This window comes from Daucus carota, chromosome 6 (assembly GCF_001625215.2).
Source record: "Daucus carota subsp. sativus chromosome 6, DH1 v3.0, whole genome shotgun sequence".
In the NCBI taxonomy this organism is placed as follows: Eukaryota; Viridiplantae; Streptophyta; class Magnoliopsida; order Apiales; family Apiaceae; genus Daucus; species Daucus carota.
In genome coordinates this window covers 18,614,194-18,631,920 of record NC_030386.2, presented here as the reverse complement: position 1 = coordinate 18,631,920, position 17,727 = coordinate 18,614,194, and the positions used below count along the sequence as shown (strand labels likewise).

At 37.2% G+C, this 17,727-nt stretch overlaps 3 protein-coding genes across 4 annotated transcripts; 1 reads left to right on the top strand and 2 right to left on the bottom strand.

The window, feature by feature from the left end:
* Window positions 1–2,746: 2,746 nt before the first annotated feature.
* LOC108224436 (uncharacterized) lies at window positions 2,747–5,553 on the bottom strand. Of its 2 annotated transcripts, XM_017399066.2 has the most exons (7): window positions 4,670–5,553; window positions 4,398–4,553; window positions 4,139–4,222; window positions 4,005–4,052; window positions 3,471–3,901; window positions 2,946–3,399; window positions 2,747–2,868 (listed from the first exon to the last, which is right to left on the bottom strand). In XM_017399066.2, exons 1-7 carry the CDS (start codon window positions 5,181–5,183, stop codon window positions 2,750–2,752), a joined length of 1,806 nt encoding a protein of 601 aa, XP_017254555.1. In that variant the 5' UTR covers window positions 5,184–5,553; the 3' UTR covers window positions 2,747–2,749. The 2 variants fall into 2 exon arrangements, with proteins under 2 accessions (XP_017254555.1, XP_017254554.1); XM_017399065.2 differs by having other exon boundaries at window positions 2,747–3,399.
* Window positions 5,554–9,934: 4,381 nt separating this feature from the next.
* LOC108226682 (uncharacterized) lies at window positions 9,935–12,691 on the bottom strand. The gene is made up of 6 exons (XM_017401677.2): window positions 12,036–12,691; window positions 11,730–11,882; window positions 11,551–11,634; window positions 11,428–11,475; window positions 10,866–11,296; window positions 9,935–10,706 (listed from the first exon to the last, which is right to left on the bottom strand). The coding sequence occupies exons 1-6, from the start codon at window positions 12,541–12,543 to the stop codon at window positions 10,095–10,097; spliced, it is 1,836 nt and encodes a 611-aa protein (XP_017257166.1). The 5' UTR covers window positions 12,544–12,691; the 3' UTR covers window positions 9,935–10,094.
* Window positions 12,692–13,149: 458 nt separating this feature from the next.
* LOC108227381 (uncharacterized) lies at window positions 13,150–17,657 on the top strand. The gene is made up of 7 exons (XM_017402494.2): window positions 13,150–13,524; window positions 14,461–15,048; window positions 15,284–15,436; window positions 15,590–15,667; window positions 15,787–15,834; window positions 16,054–16,484; window positions 16,929–17,657. Exons 2-7 carry the CDS (start codon window positions 14,526–14,528, stop codon window positions 17,538–17,540), a joined length of 1,845 nt encoding a protein of 614 aa, XP_017257983.1. The 5' UTR covers window positions 13,150–13,524; window positions 14,461–14,525; the 3' UTR covers window positions 17,541–17,657.
* The last annotated feature ends 70 nt before the right edge of the window (window positions 17,658–17,727 follow it).

The following is a 17,727-nucleotide window of genomic DNA, read 5'->3' as shown; positions in this document are numbered from 1 at the left end:
ACAACTATTTCCTTCCTCTCTGAGTTGTATATATTGGGGACGAGAATGTGACACGCACTTTATTTTTGTTATAAAATATAGTTTTATAACTTATTTCTAAATTTTTTTTGAATAAAAATTTAATATTATAATTTTTATTTATAATTTTTATTATAAAATCGGATGGGACTAAGTGAATAAGGCCGATATAAAGGCATGAAAGACCCATATTCTTTTCAACGTGGAATATAAGTTTCAAGCACCATTTTCCACTTCTAAGACACCAACTTTGGATACTTCCATCCCATTCATCTCTTAATCAATCATTTTAAGTAATTCAAAATGCCTTGGAAAGATCTCTCGGAGGAGAACGCATTCCAAGTGTCACTCGTTGTACACATACAGCAATGCTCACTCAAGTTTGTGAATCAAAATTGACATAACAATGTGGGGCTTAAACCCACATTGTTCCAACAGTTAGAAATGAAGTGAAGGAAAATAATTTGTTATTACTGGTCATTCCCGATTCAACACCTGCAAGTCTGCAACTACTAATAAACTAGTATATACACTGGGCGTTGGTATTTAATATACAAAAGGTGATTGTGGAGTTTTGGCCTTTGGATAATAAACGAGGACAGACGGTATGATTGAGATTGGCTTATTAAACAAATCGGAGCCGGCTGAAACCAAGGCTTCAACAAAGATAAACAAATGAATAGAGATGATGGCAAGTTGTTTTTTGGTTCTCTGCTTCGTCGGCATGATCTATTTCTGCTGACACAAGCAAAAGAGACGATACCAAATATTGAAGCCAACTCACTTTTAAGTAGTTTCTAAGGTGAAGTACAATTTTCAACTTATGATCTACTTATAAGCCAACTCAAACACGCCTAATTATTATATAATGAGGTTGTCTTAATTCTATAAGGGTCTGAGGCTAACGCTGGTTTGCACAATCCACACATAGTCTTGAGAAACAGCAACAACAACATAAAACGGAAACAACAATGATTTGCTGCATGTTAGTATTCGTCTTTCTTTTTCTTAATTCTCTCTATTGAATGACTAGTTTTACACTCCACTGCATTGTCAATACATACTGGATTTAAAGGCTTCTGTTCCCATACTTTAGATTTCTTGCACACCATATTCCCCCAAGTACCGTGACAATCTGCACTAACATATCTTGTGTCTCTCTAGCAACCAGTCTGATGCTGACTCAACTCTAAACACATCATATTCCATCCCCATAAAACTCCAACATTGTTTTGCAAAATTGCAGTCCATCAAAACATGTATGAGATGCTTGACATCAGTCTCACACTGTCACACATAGGGCGTAGAATAGTTATTTGCACTCAATAAGTTCCTAACAGCTACGTTATTTCTACATACTAGCCAGAGAAACTTTTTCAATTTTGTGAGGCACTTTCATTTTCCACACATTCTTCCATCCATGATATAATAATCTTAATGAATTAATAAGATTTAATAATACTGACATTATTAACTTATATAGATCAAGTTCCATAAAGAACACAAAAAAATTGGAATATTGGAGTATGAGCCATAATTTTTTGGTTTAATCATAAATTTTCATATTTTGATTATCCAAATTTATATATTTTTTATCATTTATAAGTAGTCTTAAGCATAATTATCAATTAACCATTAATATTTTTTAACTTTAACAAGCATTAAGATTTCTGTTCTGCTTATGAGTTATATTGTAGAACATAATGTCCTGCAATTTATAAAAGTAATTGTTCTCCATTTTGATTACAATATTTATGTGATACTTCAGCTATATCAGCTGTCAAAACTTTCTTAACATCTCAGTTTCAAATCAAAGATTTAGGGCATCTGAAATACCTTCTTGGCATGGAATTTGCTAGGTCCCCTGCAGGTATCTACTTAAATCAGAGAAAATATACGTATGATCTTCTAAGATGCTGGTATGAGTGATCGCAAACCTTCACTCATTCCAATTGAACAAAATCATAACTAGTCCAAACCTTCAAAGGAGCCTGGCATTTCTTATGCGTCTCTCTATAGAAGGTCAATTGGCAAACTCATTTACCTTATTATTTCCAGGCCTGACATTTTTTATACTGTTCATGTATTGGCACAACACATTGCTCACTTATCTACTTTTGATCAACCTGCAGATATGTTTACAAAAGGCTTGGCTAGCAATCAGCTTAGGTTTTTACTTGGCAAGCTGAGTGTCTTCAATCTATTTTAGCCATCCATCTTGAGGGGGATGTTAAAGATATAGCCACAATAAACGAAGGTAGCACTGAGGAGGTCAATGAAGATACACATCAGCAAGACAGCTCAGCACACAACTTGGGAGTGTGAATTAGTTTGTTAGAAAGAATATTCTAGTAGTGGATATAAAAAGCAAACAATAAGTACAGGAGATTACATCTTTTCTTTGTAAATACAGTTCTGCACAATGTTATGAGAGAATGCTTTCTAGATTGATTCATGCCTTTTGTCTTGATTAATGGAAGTTTTGTAAAAGTGACAACACTTTGTAGCACTGTACAACTACTAGAAAGTGATGGAAGACTGAAGAGGCAACAATTTGTCTAAAAGCGAAAAAAAGTTGAAGTTCTTTATTTTTGACCACAATGATAAACTGTGTTATTTGAGGATCAGCGCTTATATATTAGTAGATTAAGCACACTATTTCGGTTACTTGCTCAAGAACACATACCAGTAGTGTCAGAAACAGTAATAACAGAACAAATTACATAACTGGTCAAGTGAAAAAATTCAAATTAATATTAATTATTAAATTTAATGAAGCAACAAATCGTTTTGCTTGTAGAAAATGCCACTTCCATACGTGGAGCGAAAAAGTTCCACAAGCAGAGGATACTGCAACAATAAAAACAATGTTACCGGAATGGCAGCCAGTAAAATTACAGGAGCAGTGATCGAATGTACTTCGTTACCTATCACAAGTGAAAGTGCCGCGCCAAAGGCAATCATTGTGGCCGCTATTGCTATGAATAACGACATTAGTCCGAGTGTCAATCTCTTTGGTAAAGCATATAAAAAATCCTCTTCTGCAAAACGTGAACTGAGTACAGACAAAAACACCAGCACAGAGGTTGATGAAGAGAATAATGCAACTGCGTCTGATATTACAAAGAGAATGAAGACTGGATCGCGTAAGAATAGTGGTTTTCCAGCATCGCTGTTTCCTCCAGGCGCTGTAAATATGGCTGCAAATGCCATAGTAACAAAAAGAGCTGCTACTACCGTGGCTGATGATGATGTACTCTTCATCCATTCTTGTCCTTCTTTAAGGAGCTCCTTGTGTTCAAGAGTGAATACCATTCTTGGTGTATTGTGTTCAGTGTTTACGGCTTCTTTGTGTGAATGTTTCACGAGCTTTTCAACTTCCTGACCAAGATATATTATAAGTAGGATAGAAATATTCAAGAAATTTGACAAATTGAAGGTATGAGGATGACCTTGAACCACTGAAGCTCGCGTTGCATTTGCAAAGCCGCACCAGTGACTGTATTGAGGCGATGTGGAGGCGCTAGCTTTCCAGCGTAATGCAGTGAATTCTCTCCATTTTGTTTATCTGCCACCACGTACGCCTTATGCCCTGACATTTGATATAAAAGGTTGTACACTTTTTCCTGTCGGTGCTTGACAGCCAATGAGAACAAGTAGAATCCATTGATTTCATACCAGACGATGCCTGGATACTGATTGATGCACTCTTCTATAAGCTCATGAATGCCATGTTCTACTGCTGTTATTATTGCCTTTCCGAATAAATTCCAAGTAGCTCCGTGTTCCACCTTGTCTATAACAGCTGAGCACATTTGTTTAACTAGTTCCTCTGCCTGTATGTGCCTTACTTTGTTGTCATGGATCTGCTTAATATGCGGTGCTGCAGTGATTTTATGTTACAATTCGGAAAACATTTACTTTAAACCAAGCCTTGAACCATATCAGTGAGAGACATCAGTAGGTGTGTGGCTTTGATTCCATACCTAAGGACTGAAGTACCCTCCAAATAGAATTCTTTAAATCATAGCTTGCTGAAAATAGATAAGTAGAAATGATTAGTACTATAAAGACAACTAGAGCTCAAATTGACATTAGTTAAGTATAAGTATATATATACCTTTAATTGGGTTCTGGGGTGTGCTCTGTTGAAATGTTCCCTTGACAGGAGACTCCAATGCTTTCTCGCGATTAACAGGGATCCCTTATGATTCATTATCAACCAAGATGTATGAAATATCACACCGTGTCTCGATAAAAACAAAAAAAAAACAGAAGATAACTAATTACCTAGAAAATTAATCATTAAGGTGTAGTCTTGAATGCAAAGGAGATTTTACCCAAGACAAGACAGGATACCATAGACAAAAATTACTCACATGAGTAGATGATTCCTTGCCAAAATCCATAACTACTTCCACTTCGAAAAGCCTTACTTTTTGCTGCTAGTATTTGTAAGCTGGTCTGCTGGTAATTGCTCTTACTTTTCTCTGTCACAATGGCTGGGTACTCTTTTACTAAATACAGAGCAATATCTGCCCAAGATCCATCCATCGTATTAGCACGTGCGTACATAGAAAACTAAAACAAACAAATCAACTTAAATCTGTAATACCATGTTGAGTGACCAACTCAGATTGAACAGACCTACCATAAAAATCACTCAAGATGCAAAAGGCGAGAAGATCAGCACCATGTGCTCCTCGAAAAGGACTACGTCCGTCCTCTCCAACGACATCTTTCGTGTTGTGCAGCAAGTACAACAGTATGTCTCTCCGCCCATGATTTGCTGCCGCCTCCAAGGCGTTCTCCCCAGAGTTGTTACTGAGCTGAGTAATCTCCGGGTTTAGGCCTACCAAAAGCTCTGCCCCTCGCATATTCCCCACCTTGGCAGCATAAAGAAGCGGATTACTCCCAGCCCAGTTAACAGTCAGCAACATCTGTGGATTTTTTAGCTTCATCTGCTCCACCAACTGCTCTACAAAGCGGTGAGAACTGTTGGTTCCCACCGCTATGTGCAGAGCTGTCTCTTTCCAGTACGTGATATGCGCATCAAATTCTATCTTTTCTTCTTCAAAAATGTGCCTTGCTTTCTCCCAGTCGTCGTCTATTGCTGCTTTGTAGATTGGAATGCACTTGATGACATGGTTGTAATTGGGAGCCATTGGATCTATAGCTCAAGGCTCAAGCTTCTCAGTGCTTGTGTTATGACTTGTGAACATATACGACTCTAGATCGATAGTAAGCCATGGACCAGATTTTAACAACTCTCTGAAAATCCGATGACATGGTAGTTTCTGTCGATTCTTGATTATTGGTTATAGATTACTCAACCACTTGTAAAGAAAGGTCAAATTATATTGAGGCCACTTGTGAAATATATATATTTAGGATCTTTTTGTACTAAGCTCCAAAAGATCCATCTGTATCTTAGGGTCAGATATTTACTGAGGTCTTTGAACCTGAACTAAGCTCTGAGATTAAGGACACACAACTGAGAGGTGTTTCTAGCTCTGCTCTGGTTTCAAACATGATCCGCCTCAGACCGCAGTAGGGGTTTTCATAGGTTTCAAAACCCGACCTAACCGACCCTATCCGATCCTACTCGACTCTAACCCAATCCGGAAAAAAAAAAAATCAAAAAGTAATTAAGCTAAAAATTTAAAAAGCCAAATTAAATAGGTTGGATTAGGGTTTTACTTAATTTTTAACCGACCCAACCCAACCCGACATTTAATTATGCACTACATCCTTATTTTGATATAATTTACCTAAAATATAGGACACTTAGTATTATTTATTTTATATTTTTAAAACTTCATAATCTAATATTCAATTTTTGAAATTTCAGAGTCTATTATGATCTATTTTTGAAAGCACACGTATTTATAGGAGTTTATGTATTGTAGTATACACGGCACTAGGACTATTGAAACATGCATTTGTTTTTTTTATTTTGTAGCGGAACATGAGAGATTGATGGAGGCTTACTCTGCAGTTAACCAAAAATTACGGCATTATCAATCAGAACACAGATTCTAACCGACCCAAATAAAAAATATAACCATAAAAAATAAAAGGGTATTTGAGCCAACCCAAACCAACCCGAAATGAATTCTAACCAACCCAAATCAATAAAATTTAAATCAAAATTTAAATGAGTTAGAATTTATTAAAACCGAATATAATGAGTTGGGTTGGGGTTTCGGGTAAAACCGACCCAACCCGACCCATGAACACCCCTAGACCGCAGTCAACTTGTTCACTTCAGACAACAATAGGACAAACACTTTTTTAATTGGGCAAGCCGTCGGTCGGACTTCAAATAATTGCAACAAGACCTGTAAGGTAGGGGTGAACACGGATTGGGTTGGCCGGGTTAGGGGCAAAAACTCAACCCAACCCAATTTAATCAGGTTATAAAAATTCGAACCCGTTAACCCTCATAAATATTTCCAACCCAACCCTATTATTCATACGTCGGGTTGGGTTGGGTCGGGTTTATCGGGTTTTATCCCGTCAAAATTAAAAACACACAAACACAATCTGTATGTAGCTTAGTAGTTTAAATAGACTACACATTGCAAAAACACATTGCAGCATTTCAAAAATCTGGACTCAATCCCAGTCCCAGAGACATAGATTTACTAGTAGTAAATTGCAGCATTTGCTTTTCAACTCCATCACTCTCTGCTATGGTGATTAACAAGTACAGAATATACATACAGAATGTGGTTAAATATACAAACACCTTGTATTTGCATAATAATCTAAGGATGGTTATGAACTATTATTAATAAATTTATCAATATTTACAGAAAAATTAACATAATAACAACCTATGAACTGGAAGCATAGAGAAATGATTTAGGTCAGATGCTAATGGGCTGGGCTGCAATACTTTGATGGACTGTTATAATTTTAATAGTGTACTACCAGACTATGTTATTTTAAACGGGTTGGGTTGGGTTGGGTGGGGGTTAAAAAATTAAAAACCCTGACCCAACCCAATCTATTCGGGTTAATAAAAAACGAACCCAATTACTTCTCGGTTGGGAACGGTTCGGTTTGGTCAGCCGAAATAAGGTGCGGGTTGGATCGGTTTTGTAGGTTAATCGGTTTTTTGTTCACCCCTACTGTGAGGTAGAGGTGTTTAGTCAACGTTGCATGATTCACCGGTCATCGTTGGGGTGCTTGGTACCGTATCTGGTAGGGCTGTTCACGAACAGAATTGAGCCGAATTTTGAACGAGTCGGGACGGATTTTAAATTTATTTTTTCTAACCAGCCGAGCCGAAGTTTTTTATCGAATAAAAATTGTAATCGAGCTCGAGTTCGATAATTAATGAGTTGAACACGGGCTTATTCGTGAACAAATACGAGCCGAACCAAAAAAAAAAAAAAAGTGAAACCGCTAGTTGACTTTTATAATAACTAACCAAATAAAATTATTTTTTTGAAACTTTGGTTATTTCACTAACATGTATATATGTTAACATCTTGCGGTTGGAACGCTAAAAAATATTTTTTAAAATATCAAAGTACTAAATCAGGATTAAACACTAGTTAGCAGTACTAGTCAAACCTCTACTTGATTGTTAAAATAGCAAAACAAATAAAATTATTATTTTCAAAAACTTTGGCTACATAACTAAAAAATATGTTAACATCCATACGGTTGTATCTATGTGAAATATTTTTAAAAAAATCGAAATACCAGTTTAGCACTAAATACTAGTGTGTGGTTCTAATCAAACTAATGCTTGACTGATAAAATAACAAACCAAATAAAATTAATTTTTTCCGAAATGTTGTTTACATCACTAATATATATATATATATATATATATATATATATATATATATATATATATATATATATATATATATATATATAGGCAAGTGCTCAAATACAAACTCTTTAGTTTACAAACGTACAAACAATCACTAAATGACTTGAACAGAATCACTAAATGATTGAACAAAATCACTAAATCTATCAGGGGGTCTGATGGAGAGATAAGGGGAGGGGAGCACTTACAGGGCGACATAGCCGAGTGCTGGTGCAGCGCGGCGCGAGGGCAGTGCTAGAAACACGATTGAGACAGAGAGACACGATTGTGTGTATAGCACAGGTAGGTGAGCGAACAACCAAAGAGAGCTGCTGGCAGTGGTGGTGGTGGTGGGTGGTGAGAGAAAGAGGGGGCAGTGGTGGTTGGTGGTGACTGGTGGAGAGAGAGAGGCGCAGTGGTGGTTGGTGGTGGTGGTGATTGTGGCGGTGGTGGTGATGGATGTATGTATTTGTTATATTAAAATCTGCTAATCACTAAATATTATTGCCATAATCACTGGTTTGTACGTTTGTACAGTAAGGAGTTTGTACTGGAGTAAGACCCTATATATATATATATAGGGAAGTGCTCAAATACAAACTAAGTTAGTGTACAAACTACAAACTCAATATAAGCCCTTGGATGAATCTAATCTAATGGCCCCGCAGGGGCAACCACACACCAGTTAATATACACCCTATCACACATGATCCGCAGATTCCCCTCCGTTTTTAATTTGAATTTTCCCGTTAATCGGTGAATATTTTTTGAAATCCGACTTCACTGTATTTTTGTTCATCTCGCAACGATCAATTTCCATACCATATGTGCTATATTTCAATTTGATTTAGAGACTTTTTAATTTTAGTTTGTAGTTTGTACGCTAAGATGGTTTGTACCAGAGTAGGACCCTATATATATATATATATGTTCACATTCATACGGTTGGATCGATAAAAAATATTTAAAAAAAAAGAGAAAGCATCAATTCAAGAATAAACACTAGTTAGTGGTACTGGTCAAACTGATGCTTGACTGATAGAAATAGTAAACCAAATAAAATTATTTTTTCCTTAAACATTGGTTTCATTACTAAAATCTATAGATGTATTATATGTTGCATCACCAATATCCTGAAAATATTTCATTTTTTCGAATTTTAACGAGCTGAACTCGAGCTGAACGAGTTCTAGCCGAGCTCGAGCCGAACACGCTAAAAACTCGGCTCGAGCTCGTTTTCCTTAACGAACACATTTATGTGTTCGAGCTCGAGCTCGAGTTCCTAACGAACCGAGCCAAACCGAATTTTTATCGAGTCGAGCTTGTTCGCGAACAGCTCGCGCGGTTCGTGAAGAACTCTGGTATCTGGTGCATAAGATGTTAGTTTTTGTGAATTGTGATACCCGTGAATCAGATTCTCGAGTCGATAAAAGGTTTTTTAATAAACAATATGTAATCATTTTTATAATTAAAATATCTATTCCTTTCGAAACTATAAGAATACCTTTTATGATTACTTATATAAAATAGTGAGAAACTTCAATATGTATTTGTAAAGGAATACAAATCTGTTTTTCATCCGGGCATGTCCCGTGTCTGCACGACCTTTCCAACTTCTTGGTTTTCTTATTTCTTTTATTGAAGTACGTTTTAAAAGTAATTTCAATTAAAATAGGGGTTAATAGGCAAAAAATAACTAAACTCATGACCAACTTGCAATTGGGTCACTGAACTTAAAAAGCTTGCAAATGGATCACAGAACTAGATTTAACTTGCAGTCAACTTACTGAACTAGTAAAAACTTGCATTTATGTCACTACGCCGTTAAGTATCAAAATTTTTACATTTTATTTCATGTTTTTTTAAAGTTTTATCAAAAATTTTAGATTTTTTTTAAGTTTTCAGAATTTTTTTAAAATCGAATTTTTATATATTTTATATAATTTTTAACGGATTCCGTTAAAGTCAACTGATATTTAACGGCGTAGTGACCTAAATGCAACCTTTTATTAGTTCAGTGAGTTGACTTCAAGTTAAATCTTGTTCTTTGATCCATTTGCAAACTTTTTGAGTTCAGTGACCCAATTGCAAACTGTGTTTAATATCTGCGCCGTAGCTGGAAAACATTTACAATTGATCAATACAAGTAGCAAAATAGAAAGATTTACATCTCAACTAAGCTCAATGACAGCAGATTACTTAATCGATCAAGGAATACAAGCACAGATGATATAATAATAGTAATCTAATGAAGCAACAAATTGTTTTGCTTGTAGAAAATGCCACATCCATACGTGGAGCGAACAAGTTCCACGAGCAGAGGATACTGCAACAACAAAAACAATGTCACCGGAACCACAGCCAGTAAAATAACGGGAGCAGCGATCCAATGTATTTCATCGCGTATCACCAGTGAAAGTGCTGCACTGAATGCAACCATTGTAGCTGCTATTGAGACGAATAATGAGATTAGTCCAAGCGTCAATCTCTTCGGTAAAGCATATAAAAAGTCCTCTTCGGCAAAACGTGAACTGAGGACAGACAAAAACACCAGCACAGAGGTTGATGAAGAGAATAATGCAACAGCATCTGATGATACAAACAGAGTAAAGACTGGATCGCGTAAAAAGAGTGGTTTTCCAGAGTCGTCGTTTCCTCCAGGTGCAGTAAAGATGGCTGCAAATGCCATGGTGACAATAAGAGCTGCTACAACTGTGGCTGATGATGCTGTACTTATCATCCATTGTTGCGCGTCTTTAAGAAGCTCCTTGTGTTCATCACTGAATACCATCCTTGGTGTATGGTTTTCGTTGTTTAAGGCTTCTCTGTGTGAAGGTTTCACAAGCTTTTCAACTTCCTGAACCAGGATAATTTTTGTCAAATTTTGGTCAATCTAATCGAGGAAAAGTCAAATTAGAGAATTATTTTGGACCGGGAAATAGTAGTTATTCCTAAATTAGATTGTGTCTAGTTAAAAAATTCTAGAAAATTGACATATGCTATGTAAGAGTATGACCTTGAACCACTGAAGCTCGCGTTGCATTTGCAAAGCTGCACCAGTGACTGTATTGAGGCGATGTGGAGGCGCCAACTTTCCAGCATAATGCAGTGAATTCTCTCCATCTCGGCTCTCTGCCACTACATAGGCCTTATGCCCTGACATTTGATATACAAGGTTGTATACTTTCTCTGAGCGGTGCCTGATTGCAAATGAGAACAAGTAGAATCCATCTATATCGTACCAGATGATGCCTGGATACTGATGGATGCACTCTTGTATAAGCTCATGAATGCCATGTTTTACTGCGGTTGCTATTGCAGTTCCCAGTACATCCCAGGCAGTGGCATGGTCGACCTTCCTTATAACAGCGGAGCACATATGTTTTACTAGTTCTTCTGCTCGTACATTCTTTACTTTGCTGTCATGAATCCGCTTGATGTGTGGCGCTGTAGTGATATCATGTTATAATTCAGAAATTATTTACTTTAACCTAATGGCTCTATTTTCTTTAAAATTTATTCATTATAGGTTGAACATCAGTGTTAGAGATCAATAACTTCAGAGCTTGACTCCCTACCTAAGTACTGAAGTACGCTCCAGAAGGAAATATTTAAGCCAGAGCTCGCTGAAAATTTTAAGTTGAAATGATTAGTACGAAGACAGGTCTAGCTCAAATTGACATAGATGAAGTATTATTTACCTCTAGTTCCGTTTTGGGTTGAAAACACCTCTGATTTCCCCCCTATAAGAGACTTCAATGCTTTCTCCCGATTGACAGGAATCCCTTTTAATTCAAGGTGTAGCATTGAATAATATCCTTGGATCAGACGAAGGGAGTATTTAAATTTATGATTACAATGACCTGAGAAAATGACTCACATGAATAGATGAATCGTTGCCAAAATCCAAATCCGCTTCCACTTTGAAAAGCTGTATGTTTTGCTGCTAGTACTTGTAAGCTGGTATGTGAATTGATAATGTTCGTCTCTGGCACAATGTCCGGGTACTTGTTCACTAAATACAGAGCAACATCTGCCGAAGATTCATGTGCATAGAGAGAAAGAATGAGTCATCTTGGAGAACTAGCTAATTCTTTGAATGTAGATGATGTCACATCAATCATTCTGGAGTATATAGGGGATTAAAACTATAATCTAAGTAAATATTTTATAGTCTAAGAGATACCATAGAAATCGGCTGAGATACTAAAGGAGAGAAGATCAGCACCATGTGCTCCCCTGTAGGGACTAGTTCCGTCCTCTCCAACCACATCTTTCGTCGTCTCCAGCAAATACAACAGCGTCTCTCTCTCTGCGTGCATTGCTGCCAACTTAAGGGCGGTCTCCCCAATATTGTTATTAATCTGAGTCATTTCAGGGTTTAAACTGACTAAAAGTCTTACAGCTTGTATATTCCCCACCTTGGCAGCATATTGGAGCGGAATACTCCCATAACAGTTCCCTGTCAGCAGCATCTGTGGATCAATTTGCATCATCTGCTCTACTAACTGCTCCACAAAGCGGTGAGAACTGTTTGTTCCCACCGCTATGTGCAGAGTGGTCTCTCCCCAGCACGTGATGGACGCGTTTAAGTCTTTCTTTTCTTTCTTAAAGATGCGTTTTGCTGTTTCCCAGTCACCTTCTATGGCTGCTTTATAGATTGGAATGCACTCTATAACATAATTGTAATCCATTCCACAGCTCAAAATTCACGAGTGATTATGTGTTAATTAAAACTTAAAACTTGTTAAAGAAAATTTGTGACAGCATAGATTCACAGCAAAACCTGTTTATATAAGCCCAAACTGCAAAGGAACAAACAACAACTGACAATATTTTAACACTTCTCTATGAACCATATGACTCTTCTTGTTCACATTGCAAATCAGCACAAGCAATCAAATATATGAAATAAATTTTTGATTACAAGATTTGAACACGTTTACGATTAGGAATATGTTTGATTAAGAATAAAACCAGGGTAATCATCCTAATACTGTTTAAGCCAGTCAAATGATTAACAAAAAAGTGGTTGCAATATTTAACCATATTTTCTTATGGTCATATCACATGCAGAAATATAACACATAAAAGAAACCATTGAGAACAACTACTACCTTTTACTATTTTTCTCGTGGCTGCTTCTCAGAAAATGTGAGATCATAGACGTGTATGGCATAACCGGAGCAGGTACTGAGGTTTTCGGAGCACATTTTAGAATAAAAATTATGTGACTTTTTTTGACAATCTTTCTGATATAATTTACTGGTAAAGGACAATTGACTCGACTCGAGTTGCCTTTTTTTCTTTTTTTTTTTCTGTGGGAGGTATCGATTAACTTGACACCATGAAATAGTGTGGCCTCATCATATAATTTTCTCCTTACTAAACCAATGAGTCACATGACTCTTACAGTCAGTTCGCGTAGCTTTAAGGTCAGTTTTGGTGATGGTGGAAAGTCTCCAACTTCAGATCTATGTCGCAAGTTCATGTAAATCTGGTTCATAGGTAGATGTAGCTGTCTTCTTGTTTTCATGTTTTTCCTTTGGTGGAGCTGATGCAATCCTAGGGCTGGCTTGGTTGCAAAGTTTAGGCGGTTTGCAAGGAAACTGGTTGCAAACTTTAGCGGTGGTCTCCCTGATTTGATTATCAGGGTCGACAACAAACATTGTCAGGTGATTTTTCCTTTCATCGATCACTAGTCAGTGCACGTGCTTAATCTGTGCTACAGATGTGGACTTCTATGCACTATTATTCCAAGTTGAGACATCAATTTTACTGCTTTGAATGCAGTTTGCATAGAATTGTGCTGTATGAGTTTCTTTATTCACTTCACATATGTTTCACGAATAAGTAGTAAGGAGTTCCCCAAGATACTATAGCAGACTGGTTTATTAGTCAAGACTGTCTGTTCATTTTTTACATGATTCATTCTGAAATCAATTACACACCCAATTAGAAACCAAATACTATAGCAGATTGTTTTTATCAGTCAGTACTATCTGTTGATTTTTTATCCAAATAACGTGGTGCTGATAATGTGGCCGTTTTGGGATGTTCTAATCTATGATCCTGATGTAAATGCAGGGGTAATTCAGATTTGACACGTGAAATTTCAGATACATTCTGAGATTTAATTTGGGAGCTCTAGCATTTTCCTTTTAACAAACCTAGTTTCTTCTTTGTCTACTCTTCCCCTTGATAATCCAATACATCAGCATGATACATGGGCAGTATATTTTTATACACTTTCAAATACGTGTACAGAAGTGATTCAATAAGAAAATGTCAGCACATCATGATTAACCTAATATATCTTGTATTGACTTAAGATTCTTGGTTGTCTATCTAAACTAATCAAAAAAAAATGATGCGTGTGACTTGCTCGTAAGAAAAATGGTATAATATTGTCAGTATGATTAACGGGAGTGGTCATGGTTATGGGCGGACAAGTCTTGCGTCTAAGATCCTCACGGGTCCTTAAATTTGCAGAATCATCTACGTGACGAGTATATAGGAACTAAGACCAAATAAACTGATTTTGACTAGGACCCGTGAACTTGAGGGCCGTCCCCTACTATTAGTTAATTCGTTATTTGTATAATTTACAGAGAAAGGGTCTGCACTGATCTACAAGTTTGAACACATAATCCATTCATCAAGCTTGAGGTCTCGGATGGGAAATGAAATGGGGTTGATCAAGTATTGTACAGTCTACAAAGCTGCAATAGCAGACGACTGGGAAGCTGCAAGACTCATATTTGAAGAAGAAAGAAATGTCTTCCTTGCCTTCACTTATTTCAATGAAAACAACCCATACACTCCTTTACACATAGCGGTGGCAACAAATTGTTCTCACCGCTTTGTACAAGAATTGGTGGAGTGGATTATGCGCGTAGGGGATGTGCAGATGCTGAGGTTTCGTGACACAGCAGGACATAGTGCGCTCCACTATGCCGCCATAGTAGGGAATACACAAGATGCAAGGCTTCTGATCGATGCAGACCCGGAATTGGCTCAGATGTCTAGCATTAAAGGATGGACCGCCCTGACTTTGGCAGCCGCGTGTCGAAGGAAAGAGGCAGTCAATTATTTGCTGCAGGTGACAAAGGATGTGATTAATGAGGAAGGAACTAGTCCTTACCGCGGAGAACTTGGTGCTGACCTTCTGCTCTATACTATACATTCTGATTTCTATGGTATGCACTCTTCGTGTATAATACTCTCTTCGTTTCAGCCAATTCTTTACACTTTCTTTTCGGATGTCTGCTTCTTCTTTCAAATTAATATGGAATTCAATTCATCCACTAGTTTAGTCCCCTTCTTTCGATCTATCAATTAAATATCAGCGAGTTCCATCACTTTACCCACTTTTCTTACTTTTTACGAATACTAGAGCAACATTTTCACGTTTTCTGTTTTCCTCGTGCGCAGATGTGGCTCTGTATCTAGTTAAAAAATACCCGGACCTAGTGACAGAGAGAAATACAGTTTCAGGACAGACCGCCCTAGAAATACTTGCCAGAAAACCTAATGCTTTCCCAAGTGGAAGTAAGCTTGGATTTTGGCACCGAATCATCTATTCATGTCAGTACTTTTCTCTCATCAACATATACAATTGTATAATGCTACAACTTCACAAGTACAGATTTTTTTAACACGCAGGCTTGTATATAATGATAAATCTCAGGAATCAAAATTTCACTATTTTATAACATAGTCCTACATTTGATTGATAAGGGATTCCTGTCGACAAGGAAACAACACTGGCCGCCGAACCATCAGAGGTAATCACAACCCAAGACGGAACTCACAAAAGTAAGTGCATTCTTCATCTTTGGGGACTCGAATTGATTTTTTGTGACACTTTTCTTTATAAAAAATGTTAAACAGAAAGATAGCTCTAAATACTAATAACTTTTTATTTTTTATTTCAGCAAGCTATGGAGCTTTCGCTTTCTTCTGGAGAGTGTCGCGATACCTGGGTAAGTAGATGTAACAACCCTACCTAATCTGTAGTCATTTGTTCCAAATTATTTTTGACTTCTTGTGTTCCTTTCGGTCAGTTACCTACCATTAATCGATATTGTTTCTGATATTTTTTGGAATTTATAAAATGATTATTTTAAGGACTTTGTTAGCATATTTTATTTGCTTAGAATTCTCTCGAATTCATTTCTAATATGCTCCCACAACCACTGCAGCACCGCATATCAAGCAGATGCATGAAAGCAAAGTAAGGCACTTACAATCAACACAACTTGTAGAACTAATGTGCTCCAATGTCATGAACAAGGGTGACAAAACACTAGCTTGGGATGTATTTGGAGGGGCCATATCCACAGCAGTAAAATCTGGTATTTATGAGCTTATAGAACAGTGCTGCCTTCACTATCCAGCAATTATAGGGTACCAAGTAGAAGGACTGAACTTGGTGATGGCTGCGATTAGTGAACGTCAAGAGAAAGTGTACAACCTTGTTTATCAGATGTCAGCGTATAAAGTGTTCACATCATCGGAGAATACCCCCCTAGGAAATGCATTGCATATTGCTGGCAAGTTGGCGCCTCTGCATCGCCTCAATACGGTCACTGGTGCAGCTTTGCAAATGCAACGCGAGCTTCAGTGGTTCAAGGTCAGTTCTTGATAGTTTCTCGACTTGCTGTTAACCACAAACTCACACATTTGTGTTCAGTTAATTAGTATTATTGTCAGATAAGCCTACTCTTAGACTCTAGATAGTAATCCCTTTTTCGATCTTATGAGACACTTGATGACTAATATGATTATGAGTTAATTAAAATCTCTCTAAGTAATGGTTGGAATTATTTTGACCTTTTTCAATCCATGGAGAGACACACCATCCTGAAGAGGGGCGGGGCAGATCTAGTAAGAGGCACGGCATTCCTAAATTTTATTATTTCTTACTTTTTCCACCATTCCAAGTTTTACAAAATTGTAGAAGTGCCCCCAGAAAATTTGAAAATATATCGGTGTTTTCCAAAAATTTGTTTGGTGTCACCCTAAGATTTCAATCCTAGATCTGCCCCCGATCCTGAACATACTTATCTTTGTGCAGGAAGTTGAAAAGTTTGTTCTGCCTACACGTAGAACACAAGCAAACTTTGAACATAAAACACCAAGAATGGTATTCACTAGTGAGCACAAGGAGCTACTCCAAGAAGCAAAACTATGGATGAAGGATACATCCTCATCGGCAACGGTTGTAGCTGCTCTTATTGTTACCATAGCATTTTCAGCCATATTTACAGCACCAGGAGGAAACGACAACAATGGCAAACCATTGTTCTTAAACGACGGGGTCTTTATTCTTTTCGCCATATCAGATGCAATAGCATTATTCTCTTCATCAACCTCTGTTATGATGTTGTTAGCGGTACTTAGTTCGCGTTTTGCAGAAGAGGATTTCCTATATTCTTTGCCTAAGAGATTGACGCTCGGACTAATCTCCCTGTTTATATCTATAGCTGCTATAATGGTTTCATTCAGTGCAACGCTTTCGCTTGTGCTACGTGATAAAATACAGTGGATTGCTGCACCGGTTGTTTTACTAGCTGTGGTTCCGGTGACATTGTTTTTATTGTTGCAGTATCCGCTACTGGTGGAACTGGTTCGCTCTACATATGGAAGAGGCATTTTCTACAAACAGAATGATTTGTTGCTTCATTAGAGTATAAACATTTAGATTTCAAGCATATGAAGCTACGTAAAAGAGAGCGAGAGGATATGAGGAGTGAAAGCTGTATTGATTCAAATTACTGCAATCTACAATAGAGTTCATCCTTCATTTTTCCGCGTAACACCAGGTGCGCGATAATGGGTAAAGCAGCTTGACTATCACAATAGTGGGAGAGTCT